General features: G+C 43.5%; 4 protein-coding genes across 4 annotated transcripts; 1 reads left to right on the forward strand and 3 right to left on the reverse strand.

Annotated features, from left to right (window-relative positions):
* Positions 1–2,400: 2,400 nt before the first annotated feature.
* CTRU02_201402 (uncharacterized protein) lies at positions 2,401–2,565 on the forward strand (the record flags this gene model as incomplete). The annotated part of the gene is made up of 1 exon (XM_070203845.1): positions 2,401–2,565. The coding sequence occupies one exon, from the start codon at positions 2,401–2,403 to the stop codon at positions 2,563–2,565; it is 165 nt and encodes a 54-aa protein (XP_070062427.1).
* A 5,296-nt stretch (positions 2,566–7,861) lies between these two features.
* CTRU02_201403 (uncharacterized protein) lies at positions 7,862–8,203 on the reverse strand (the record flags this gene model as incomplete). Its single annotated transcript, XM_070203846.1, has 1 exon — positions 7,862–8,203. One exon carries the CDS (start codon positions 8,201–8,203, stop codon positions 7,862–7,864), a length of 342 nt encoding a protein of 113 aa, XP_070062428.1.
* Positions 8,204–9,007: 804 nt separating this feature from the next.
* On the reverse strand, positions 9,008–9,376 carry CTRU02_201404 (uncharacterized protein; the record flags this gene model as incomplete). The annotated part of the gene is made up of 1 exon (XM_070203847.1): positions 9,008–9,376. One exon carries the CDS (start codon positions 9,374–9,376, stop codon positions 9,008–9,010), a length of 369 nt encoding a protein of 122 aa, XP_070062429.1.
* A 999-nt stretch (positions 9,377–10,375) lies between these two features.
* Positions 10,376–10,549, reverse strand: CTRU02_201405 (uncharacterized protein; the record flags this gene model as incomplete). Its single annotated transcript, XM_070203848.1, has 1 exon — positions 10,376–10,549. The coding sequence occupies one exon, from the start codon at positions 10,547–10,549 to the stop codon at positions 10,376–10,378; it is 174 nt and encodes a 57-aa protein (XP_070062430.1).
* Between the last annotated feature and the right edge of the window lie 2,056 nt (positions 10,550–12,605).

Genomic DNA, 12,605 nt, shown 5'->3' on the forward strand with positions numbered 1-12,605 from the left:
TAGAGATTCTCTTTATAATACTTATAATATATTGCCTACTAGTAGGTTCTAGCTTCTGCGATTCCGTATAAAGGCTTTATAACCTTTATAATAGTCCCTTTTAAGTATTAGTCTTAAATTTGCTTCGGTAGGTAGGCGAGAATAATATAATTAAGCCTTATAGAGGATTAAACATAGGCTTATATAATATCTTGAAGCTATAGTTATTTCCCTTCTCGTAGGAGTAACGGGGTAATTAATAGAATTAGCTGTTAACTTGCCTACTAAATCGTTAGCGATTAGGTTAATATAGCCTTCTTGCTATCGTCAGCGTAACCCTATATTATAAGTCTCAATTTCTTATAAGGTTTAGTTGTTTTACCTTTGACTTTGTTAACGATACGAGATCGGAAGATTCGTACGTTTTAATACTTTCTCTTATTAAACTAGGTAAATTTAAATACTCTTCTAGCGATAAGGCTATTAATCTCTTATTTAGTTAACTATTCGAACGGTTTGCTTAGTATAGTAATAATACCTTCTTGTTATAGTTTGATTACTAATTCTTCGTCTACTTACTTCTTAATCGATAGGAATATTTGTTAATAATCCGGGTTATCGTTAAATTCCTTTATAAAGTAGGCGATTAGTAGTAGTCTCTTCCGGGGTCTGCCTAGGCGTCTTCTCGGTAGCTCCGGTGCCTCTTGCGGTTCGTCTAGTTTACTACCTCCGCCGGCGACGATAATTTCGTTACATACTACTTCCTACTACGGTATCTTAGCTTCGGGTTCTTCTTCTTCTAGCATAGCGATAGAATTAAGTAGTTAATCGGGATCTTTGTAGTATAGTTTGACTATAGTAGACCGGAAGGTCTTCGGACTATATAGCATATCGATAGTATAGGTTTCGCTATTTATAGCTACTAAAGTAAACGGTCTAGTCTAGCCTTTCTTTTCGCGCTATACTTATACTTACGACTATAATAGTAAATTAATAATTAGCCTTATATTAAGGCTATTATAGGTAGCGATAGCTTCTACTACCTATTGCTTTGCGTAAAGTTTATATACTTTGCTTATCGCCTTTTTAATCGCTTTCGCCTGCCTTATAACTTCGGGAGATAGTAGTAAATCGTTAGTAATTCGTAGGTATAAGCCGAATACTAAGAGTATTAGCATTATTCCGTTTAGGCTAGCAATATCGTTAACTACTTTAACTACTATTTAAAGTATTAATTCTAGCGTAATTATTAGGTTTTCTACTTTAATAATTTTGTACGCCTTCCTTAAAAGTATATAGTATCGTTTAACTTTCTTAATATTATTATAGGCTTTTATAGGAATTTCCTTGATTTTAATTACTATTCTTCTCGCTGCGTTTCGGAATTCTATTAAGCAGAAGTTTGTTCTAGCGTCGGTAACTTGTTACGGCCAGCTAACTGACAGTAGGTTTGTGTTAACAGTAAGCCAGGGATTGACAACAGTAACAGTCGTTCTGGGGTCTGGTCGATTGAGTCGTAGATCTTCAAAGGTCTTAGTGATCAGTCAAGGCCTTAACAAGAGTCGTAGAGTAGTCGTCACTTAGGTATAGCTGAAAGTACCGGTTAGGGTAATCACAAAGTTGATTGCTGAAGAGCTATGGAAGTCTGACCATAGGCCGAGCTTAGGTTATACTATATACAAGTCCTGGACAGTCCCTGTGTCTTGTCGCTGATCACTGATCAGGTACCGGTGAGCGATCAGTGATCGTTGGTGAGCGCTCAGTAGCTCTGACTGAGCGCTCAGTGACCCATACTACCTGCTCAGTCTTATCTTATCATCACGTGACTTGTACCATAGTTCTTCCGTTCCCGAGTGAGTCCCTGTTGTTCCCGTGATCCTGCAGTACAAATGTCCTGTTCTAGCCGCCTGACGCCCAAGTGGGTCGTTCAGCTGTTATCCTTGTTTACGGGTCGTAACATCAGGTCTCCTCTCCAAGGGTCTTGTCCTCAAGACCAGCTTAAGTAGGTCGTCTGCCCTCAGGTAGGAGGGCGCCTAACTTGCTTCCTTTAATGATGCTCACATCATGTCAGGTCGCGTCAAAAAACGAAAGGTCGTACGAGCGTTCGATTCTCGTGCGGAAAAGACAAAGCAGCGCGATTCCCTCTTGAGTCTTATCTTGGGCAATCGTACCGTCATGCCTGTTTGTTCCTCCTGTGAGGTAAAGGGTTTTTCGTCGTGCGAAGCTTCTCTTTCTGATTCCTCTCGATGCGCCGAATGCGTTCGTGGCGGCAAGTCCTACTGCGACCTTCAGGGTCTTAGTGCCTAACAACTTCGTCGGATTAGTGATTAGCGTCAGAAGCTTAAGGATGCTTTGGAGAAGGCAGAAGAGGAGCGTCGTGCTCTAGACGCTAAAGTAGAGCGTCTTCGAAAGCAGAAAAAGATGTGGTTTGAAAAGATGATGCGCGCGGTGCGCCGTGGTATCGACAGTGTGGAGGAGTTAGAGCGTGTTGAGAGAGAGGAGGCAGAGGCAGAGCAGCGTCAGGTAGAACCGGTTCGTCCTTCAGCTGATTCGCCTCGTCTGCCGGTGGAGTTCACAGCGGATTAGGGTACCCTATACCCGGATGTCGCTTTGTCGCTATCCTTGTTGGCTAAGTTTGGTTTGTTAGATTCAGGGTCGGTTGTTGAGAGGCGGAGTACTCCTGAAGCGTCTCCTGGGGGTGTTGGAGGCCCTTAGTAGGTTCCTTTAGGCGGCTCTAGGGTTCCTAAACGAATGAGAGGGTGTTTATCCCGTGGCTTGTTTGATCGTGGTAGACGGATGATGGGTTGTGGTTGTCGTAATCGAAATTGACTTTTTGGCGTTTGTTTTTCGATTCGTACTGGTGCTTGTCTTTGTTGTTCTTGTTCTTGCTGTCTCTAGTAACGTCCGAGTTCTTCCTGTGCGTTTTCGAGGCTCTGAGGTGGTTCCCATGTGTTGTCTTCGTGTCCGTATCCTTTCCACTTGACAAAGTAGCGGATACTTTTTTATTCTTCGATATGATCGATTATCTGTTCGACTTCGTATTCTTATTCTAGATCTACTTCGATATAGTCCGTAGTATACGATCCCTTTGGTACTGATTCGAGAAGTGAAATGTGAAAGACTGGATGACACTTCATGCTGTCGGGTAGTGCGAGTTTAAAGTTGACGTTAGATACCTTCTTCGTAATTTCAAAGGGTCTAAGTTTCTTAAAGTCCAACTTATCGCTTGGTCGTTTTGTTTTGATATTGCGGCGGAGAAGGTATATACTATCCCCCTCCTTTAGAGTTAGTCCCTCAACTCTTGATTTGTTGGCGTATTTGCGCATGCGTTCGCGTACAAATTCGAGGTCTCTGGGGAGTTCCTGCTAGATCTCCTTAAGTCTGTTAATATCTGCCATAGCTTTCAGAGCTGCTAGGCCTTGTCGAGGTTGTCCGTAGGCTGTTAGGTTAAATCTATAGTTCAGATAGAATGGTAATTCTTTTATACTTTCTCCTACTACGCTATTGTAGGCGAACTGGGCTATAGGTAGCAGTTGAACCTAGTTGTCTTGCTGATAGTTGACGTAGCAGCGTAGGTAGGTTTCCATGATCTGATTGATTCGTTCTGTCTGGCCATCGGTTTGCGGATGGAAAGCGGTGGACATCTTGTGGTCAGATCCTAGCTGCAAGATCAGGGATCTCCAAAACTTGGAAGTGAACAGCTTGTCTCTGTCGGATACGATTTCCTTCGGCATTCCGTGTTAGCTTACGATCACCTACAGAAACTTGTAGGCGAGGTCTTCTGCAGTGCTAGACTCTATGTACGGGATGAAGTACGAATACTTTGTAAGTCTGTCGACGATGACGAGGACACTGTCGTAGTGGACGTTGGTCATCGGTTCACGAGACTTAGGTAACTTAGTAACGAAGTCCAGCGAGATGGATTCCTATGCGGTTTGCAGCACTGGGAGCGGCTGTATCTTTCCATAAGGCTGATGTCGGCTGGGTTTGCTTTTCGCATAAACCTTACAGTCCTTAATCGCTAAAGATACTTCTTGTCGTGTAGCCGTTTTGTCGTAGTGTTAACGGATGCGTTTCTACGTTTTGGTTACGCCTTGGTGACCATGTGCGGGTGCGGAGTGTATCTCCCTAATAGCTTCAGGAGACATCCTTCCAGGCGTGCTGGTACTGTCTCTTCTAGCCATCATTAAGAGTCTAGCTGCTGGCACAAGGTCTCCGTTTTTGTCTGTTTTAAAGATAACTCGGGTTTCCTCAGGTACCTAGACCTCGTAGCCCGGTCGTCGGCTGAGGGCGTCGGCCCTGCCGTTCTCCTTGCCCTTCCAGTAGATGATTCTAAAATTGAATTCTAATAAGAATTCGGACTATCAAATTTGTCGTTTGTTAAGATCTTTCGATATGGTAAAGTGTGCGAGGTTCTTGTGGTCGGTATATACTTTGACCTCGTACTTAGTCCCTGAGAGTTGCGGTCTCCATTCTTTGAATGCCTCGATAATTGCTATAAGTTCCTTGTCGTGTATCTGGTAGTTGAGTTCTAGGCCGTATAACTTGCGTGAGAAGAAGGCGCAAGGGTATAGTCGTCCTTCGTCGTCTCGTTAGCCTAGTTGTCCTCCTATAGCGTAGTCTGAGGAGTCGGTCTCGACTTCGAATGGTTTCTCGGGGTTTGGTATAACAAGTATTGGTTCCGATATGACTTGTCGTTTGATCTCGTTAAAAGCTTGGTCTTGTTCCTTTTCCCATTGCTATAGGATATCTTTCTTCGAAAGTCTCGTAAGGGGGTCGTTTTTGTCTAAGTATCCTTCTAGGAATCGTCGGTAATAGTTCACGTATCCGATGAAGGATTATACATCCTTAACGTTCTGTAGTATAGGCTAGTCTCGTACTGCTACGATTTTGTCTTTAGACATTTTGAGGATTCCTAGGGCTATCGTAAAACCTAGGAATTCGACTTCTTTAGCGTGAAACTTGCTCTTCTCGGGTTCTACTAGGAGTTTAGCGTCTTGCAGTTTCCGCAGTACTTAGTATACGTGTTTTTTATGGTCTTCCAGAGTCTTGGAGAAGATTAGGATGTCGTCGAGGTAAACTACGACGAACACATCTAGAAATTCTCGTAAGACGTGGTTGATCATCGTCTGGAATGTCGCGGGTGCGTTGGTGAGTCCGAAGGGCATTACAAGGTACTCGTAATGTCCTCGGCGTGTTCGAAACGCTGTCTTCTATTCTTTACCTGATTTCATCCGGATCAGGTTATAGGCTCCTTTTAGGTCGAGTGCTGTAAACCACTGTGCTCCGTGCAACAGGTCTCGTAGTTCGGAGATGAGCGGTAGTGGGTAGCAGTTCTTGATCGTAATGTCGTTGAGTTTCCGGTAGTCGACGCAGAGTCGTAGTTTGCCGTTCTTTTTTAGTACGAACAGGATTAGGTATCCCGCTGGTAATATAGAGGGTCTGATGTATCCCTTCTGTAGATTTTCTTTGAGGTAAGCGTCGAGTACTTCCATTTCTTTCTAGTTAAGTCCGTAGATTGCTTCTAGCTTTAGCTCCTTCCCTTCCTTAAGGGGTATCTCGTGGTCGTAGTTGCTGTGTTCCGGGAGTCCGGTCTCGAGTTCTTCGGCGAATAGCTTCTGGTATTGCCGGTATTCTTCTAGGATAGACAGAAGTCGGTCTTCCTTGCCGATGTCTATTGCTAATAACGTCCTGGCGTTTGCATCCTTTATCCGTAGGTATGCTAGAAATCTCTTCGCTTCAGGAGTCTTGAAAGGTTCGTTTAAGGCACCGTTCCGTGGTTGCTTCTCAGTGACTGAATCCTAGTCCCAATAGAGTTGGCCTGTTCTCCAATCTATCCGTAGGTTACTATCGTATAACCATGGTCTTCCAAGGATGACATCGTACTTGTCTCCTATCTCCGTAATATCGAAGTTGAGTCGCTCATTCTGGCCATGGATCTGCATTAGGAGTTGCGCTGTCTCCATAACAATGCGTCCTCCGCCGTACTAGACTTGTTCTCCTTCAACGGTGCTAAGTTCGTAGCAGTCTTCGGCTGCTTTTCTTTTCCAGGTTATCTTTCTTTCATTCACCGTTCTTAGTAATATAAAGTTTCCTTAGGCTCCGCTGTCGATTATAGCGGTAGCTATTCTTCCGTTAAGCTGTATTTAGACTTGTATATGCTTGTGTCGTTGTGTCGTGGGCGTCGTTACGCTATATAGGGACCTTGTCTAGACTGCCTGTCGTTGTCCCTTGTCTTCGGTAGGCGAGTCTAGTTTTTTGACTGCTCGTCCGTTCCTTGTTTGTCGTTTTCTTACTATTTCTTCCATGCTTCGTCTTTCTTGATATAGTGGACTCGGCGCTGGTCTTGGTAGCAGTGATACCACTGTATTTCTTCGTCAGAGTCCTCTCCAGAGCTGGTGTCGTCGACTAAAGCGACTTCAAAGGCGACTTCCAGTTAGGCATATTAGCAGGCAACATCGCGAGGTGTTTCCGAGTCGTTGGGGGTGTTCTTAGTCGTTTCTGATTCGACCTGTTCTTCCAGTTCTTGGTTGATCTGGCGGATCCGTGCGGGATCTCCTTGTGCATGTTGTCGTCGTTCGATGTGTGCGTCCAGCGCACCGAGTTGTCGTTGCTACATAGGGTTTTGTAAGTCCTGTTGAATCCGCTGCAGGTAGGCTTGTCGTCCTGCGTAGAGGAGGCTTAGCCTTCGCTGATTGTCTTGTTCTAATTCCTCGTTATCGTTTATACTGTCGAGCCGTTCGATTGTCTTGCGCTCGATTTTGCTGTTGCTTCTATATCCCGCAGCGAGGGTCCGTTTAGGTACGTTGGTGGTGTCGTAACCAGATCGTTCTTGAGGTTTCTAGGGGTACCATCCTGCGTGTTCCTTACTGCTAGAGTGGATATAGCAGTTGTCATCGAAGCAGGTGGTCTAATTAAGTTGTTTATAAGGGATCGTCTTCGTGGCGATACTTGCTTGTCGTTTCTCTGGTACCGGTTAGAAGCGTTCCTTCTTAGGTGACCTGTATTCGTATGCTAGGTGTCTAATCTTCTAGCAGTTATAGCACTGTCTGTCTTTCTTCTAACTGTCGTTCTTTTTGTCGTTTCTCTGTATAGTACTAAGGTCTATTGGTCTACTATGGTAACCATAGGCAGTACTTTGTCGGGGGTTATTCTAGTTGTTACAGGGTCTATCGTCGTTTCGCTGGTTGTTAAACTGGTGCTAAGGCTGCCACTGGTACTTGCGTCCTGAGTTAGGGTTTTGTCGTTTTTCGCCTCTTTCCTTTCGTCGTTCGAAAAGCCGGTTGTCGATTTTGATAGCGAGTTCGGCGTACTAGAGAAAGTCGTCAGGTCGATCAATCTTAATAATCTCGTCCTTGACTTCGTCTTTTAGTCCTTGATAGAACATAAAGATCTTGGTTTCCTCGGTAAGGTCGAGTTAAACGCTAAGTTGTCGGAAATTAGCAGAGTAGTCTTTAGCGGACTTAGTCTGCTTAAGTTATGCTAGATCTCGTTCGGCTTATCGCTTTTCGTCGGGGTCTTGGAAGAGTGACCTGAGCATATCCTCGAATCCTTTAAAATTAGCGTAGATGTCGCGGGTCTCGGTAGTGCACTCGTCGAGGGTCTTGCATTTAAGGTATTCTTCCTAGATTGGTTTAAACCACTTGAGGGCCTTTCCTCGGAGGTAGGTGGCTACGTGTACTACTTTTTCGGTTTCGTTGGTGAAATCTCCATAGTGAAAGTTCTAGTAGTTTTTGACCTGAATCAGGAATCCTTTAAAGGTCCCGGGGGTTCCGTCGTAAGTGACAGGCGTACTGAGCTTAAGCTTTTGTCGTCCTCCGTGGACGGGCGTAGTGACGATGTTAGCAGCAGCCCGGAGGGTGGTGATTTCCCCCTGGAGTTCCTAGATCTTCCGGAGGTTAGCATCCCCCTTGATGTCTTCTTCCAGCTTCTTGTAGGCCTGTCCAGCGTGCTGGAGTTGCTCGTTGAGGTTTTCCATTGCTTGTCGGTTTTCGTTGACGATTTTCTGTATGTCTTTTGTCTCGGCTTCTTGTTTCTGGATTATGCGTCGGAGCTTATCGTAGCTTTCCTTGGTGAAAGAGCTATCTCCATCGGAGTCGTACTTAAGGTCCGGCATGTCGAAGTCCTCAGTGTTGGCGGGCTCCTGCGCGAGGCTCTGAGGCTGGTTGCGCGAAGAGGATGAGGATCCTGGAGTAGGTGATTTAGCAGAAGCGCGAGAAGACATCTTGTCTATACTGTTTAGTAGTTCTCAAAAGGTGACTTACTAAACAGGAGCAATCAAAGTGTTACGGCCAGCTAACTGACAGTAGGTTTGTATTAATAGTAAGCCAGGGATTGACAATAGTAACAGTCGTTCTAAGGTCTAGTCGATTAAGTCGTAGATCTTTAAAGGTCTTGGTGATCAGTCAAGGCCTTAACAAGAGTCGTAGAGTAGTCGTTACTTAGGTATAGCTAAAAGTACCGGTTAGGGTAATCACAAAGTTGATTGCTGAAGAGCTATGGAAGTCTGACCATAGGCCGAGCTCAGGTCATACTATATACAAGTCCTAGACAGTCCCTATGTCTTGTCGCTGATCACTGATCAGGTACCGGTGAGCGATCAGTGATCGTTGGTGAGCGCTCAGTAGCTCTGACTGAGCGCTCAGTGACCCATACTACCTGCTCAGTCTTATCTTATCATCACGTGACTTGTACCATAGTTCTTCCGTTCCCGAGTGAGTCCCTGTTGTTCCCGTGATCCTGCAGTACAAAAAAACATCAACAACAGCGAGAACGAAATTTTTGAAAACAGCATCAAATTGATCAAACCACGCCCGCTCGCGCTCTCAGAGGTCACTTTGGGCATAATGTCATCCTCGGCATTGATTCTGCTCCCAAAGAGCCTGCTCGTGGCCGCGGGCGGGCTCTGACCACGAAAAATTCGAGAGCAAGCCACAAAGTATGACACGTCAATAGACAACACCATCGACACCACCGCGGTTGAGTCACGGGCTATCACGTGAGCACAACGACCAAGCCCAAACAAACATCAACACCACAGCCACCGATAGGTTATGGGTCGCCTATCACCCCCGACAAAGTTTGCAACGTCCCGCGACAACAACGACGACAAGCCCGACAGAACGGTATCACCTCCTGCATAGAGAAAGCACCAGACACCAGGCATGCTACGATCGATGCCACAAAATACTACAGTTTGCAGACAGATTGGTCCCCTGTCGCCCCCTCCGCGAAGAAGGATTGTCGCCCCTTCAACGTATGACAATGTCTGCGGAATCTGTGTACGAGCTCTCATACTTAGTAATCGGACGAATCGAAGCGGTTGGAGCATTGTGTTTTGCGGATTGAGTCCGACTCCAGGCGGTGGATGGAGGTGGTGGTCGAAAGATGGAAACATAGAGCCACATAGGAACCCAGCATGAGGCAACAAAAAGATTTACAGATTCAACTGAGATATAGCACATGCGAGTCTGAGAGGATGCGGACAAGATAAAGAGACGAAGCTGAGGGCTGGGGGGAGACTATAGGTATACAGAACCAGACATGGTGCCTAGCACCAACAGAACCGAAGTAGGAGGACGCGAAAGAAGGATTCTAGAAGGCAACACCAAGCGAGAGAGCAGGCAGGAGGACAACAATCTTCAACAGAGGGCATAAACACACAAGAATAGATAGCATAGTGGGAGCTTGGGGACAGCTGGTCCTGATCCAACAACAGGGCGAAGTGGGGCGTCGCGGTTTATCGTCGATGCTTCGGCTGTCTGCCAAACCCCGCTTTCCGGGCATAGCTGCTAGCATAAGAGCGGCTTCATAACCGTGTAGGAATCAATCAATCAATCAATCAACCTGCAGTACAAATGTCCTGTTCTAGCCGCCCGACGCCCAAGTGGGTCGTTCAGCTGTTATCCTTGTTTACGGGTCGTAACATAACTAGCTAGTCTAGGGGTCCTTGATATATATCTATCTAGTAGAGGCGTAAGGCTTCCTAAGTAGCTTTCGTAGAAATATCCTTAAGGAACTAGGCGGCGTTAAACGCCGTAGCAGTATCGACGACGTAGAAGACTAGTCTATTACCCTTAAGGTATATTACGTCGGCGATAACCTCGTAGTTAAATTCGTAATCGTCTCGTAACGTAAATTTAAACCGTAATAGCGTTAGTATATATATTTAGTATCGATAGCAGACTTTCGATAGTTGCTTAATTGCCGTAATTTCAACTAGGTAGCTAGCCTTCTAGAATACCTTGTATAATTGTTAAATAGATAGGTATCCGAAGCGACGGTAAACCCGTCGCAATTTAGCGTTTATAAGGTAGTTCTAAGTAAGTAGTTTCTCCTTATCGAGTAATAACTATAGGTAGCCTTATTTGCGAATAATAGGTACGACCTTATTTCCTTAGATAAGGGTATTCGTAACGTTGTTAAAGTAGACCTTCAATCGGTCTATATTTCCTAGGCATATAAGGAAGGGAGTATTAGTCTTAATAACGTAAAATTTAACACTTCTAAACGGCGTTAGCACTTTAGTAGTCCTTATAAACTTTAGTAGTATCCTATCGCCGAATTTCATTATAACGCCGCTAGCCGCCTTAGTATTTAACGTAATTCCTTCGTAAATTTGTTATAAGGCTACGAATTATAGGTAGCTAGCGGTTGAGAATCCTGCTGCGCCTAAGTCGGGCATGATCCCTTGGAAGTTCTAGGCAGAGTAGCGTCCCTCGAGTATGAATTGCGAAGGTAGCTTTTTCGGTTCTAGTTAGTTGCAGAAAAGGTCTTCTTTTGTAATAGCATAGCGGGTTAAATAGTCTACTAGGATTATAGCGATCCTATTACCGTCAATTACTATTATAGTAAAATAGGCGGTAACCTAGAATTAACTATCGCTACCGGTCTCTTCCTCTTTGTTACTTTTACTAGTTTGTTCGGTTACGTAGTAGTATTGCTAGGGGTCTTCGGCGGTAGGTTATAGGTCTAACCCGTCGAAACCCTCGTATTAGACGAGAAATTAGCTATATACTAGAAGTAACGTATCCTAGGCATATTAGGTAGTTTTAAACTTCTCGTACGCTTTTCGTCTCTCTTCTATAGTATGTTTAGTTGACTAGCAGTTAGGTTTTCTATATACGTAGTACTTCTTAGGCGTTAGTAGTAATAGGGGTCTATTACGGCTTCTTCCTTATAATAATCGACTTCGTAATAAACGACTATATCGTAAATAACGCCTTCGACCGTTAAAAGTTCTATCAGTTTAGTACTGCTTTAGTAGGTTAGCTACTATGTTGAATTATTGTTAGTTAAGACGGGTAGCTGTCTCGATCGACGAGATTAATTAGCTGTAAAGTCTTTCGTACGTCTTAGCCGGTATAAATAACGCTATTATATACTCTAGAATATCTCTATAAGCGTATAGAAGTTAGGTATAGAGGGATCGGTCGTTATGATCTTGTTATAGCAAACCGGGCTAAATCTTGCTTAATTTGTTATATAGTATGTTAAAATACTCCGATTTAGTCTTTCTAGGGTTATCGCAAATGATTTAGGGAAGAGTAGTTATATTCTACTACGTAACATACGCTTATTGCCTTTCCCTAGTCTCGAAGTATGATTTCAATTAGTTAATTATAGTCTCGAAGTTAGGCTATAGGTTAATTACTTTAATCGAGGCGTAAAAGTAGGTTTTAGCTATTCCTTTTAGTATTAGGGGAAGTGCCTTGTTATATTAAGAGGTATAAATTCCTAGCATTCTATAGTAATCTACGAATACTAGCATCTTCTTTTTAAGTATATCGTATATATCGCTACTATATTTTATATCGTCGGGGTATAGTTTTGCAAATTCTATTAATTGCTTTCCGATACGATCTATTAACTTGTATAGTTAGAAGTCTGTTAACGGAGAAACTATAGGATATAGCGGTCGGTATGGTAGTTACTATTATTATTGTTTTTATAAAGGAGGTAGCTATAAGGTTGGTTCGACTCTTCCTCTTATGCTATTAGCTACTATTGCCGGTCTCGTAATCTCTTCGTAGAATTCAGGGTCTTTTATTAGAGCTTTTAGGTTGCGATATCTCTTAACGCCTTATTCGAGTTCTTAAGGTAACTAGTAGTAGAATTCTTCCTTTTTAAAAGCTAATGCTATGTTTTTCGAGATTTTCTTGCTATCTATTTCGACGTAGACGCCGTTACTAATTAAATAGTCTCTAAAGAATCGTAGGATTAGGGGAGGTATATTTTAGAAGTCTTCTTCTAACTAGTCGGCGAAATCGGGAGAAACTTCGTTTTATAGCTCGAGGCTTATAAGATTCCTCTTCTTATAAGTCTTAAGTAGGAAACCTATATAGGAACCTAGTTGCTATAAGCTAGCGTTTATAAGGTCGATTGCCTAGTTGCCTTATACTACTAGATCGATTATACTTTTAATTCTCTATAAGATAGGGATTGTTAATTAGCTTTTAGTAGTAACGCTGCTTATAGGCGATCCTTCTTGTAAATTTCGCTTTATTCTAATAATATAAAAAGATTACTTCTATTTAGAATCTTAAATTCTAATCCTTAATAACGTTAGCTATAATTAGTATAAGATATAAGCCTAGAAGTAGGAGTTAAAAGACGATTCGGGATAT

Source organism: Colletotrichum truncatum, assembly GCF_014235925.2.
Source record: "Colletotrichum truncatum strain CMES1059 chromosome Unknown Contig_0001, whole genome shotgun sequence".
NCBI lineage: Eukaryota > Fungi > Ascomycota > Sordariomycetes > Glomerellales > Glomerellaceae > Colletotrichum > Colletotrichum truncatum.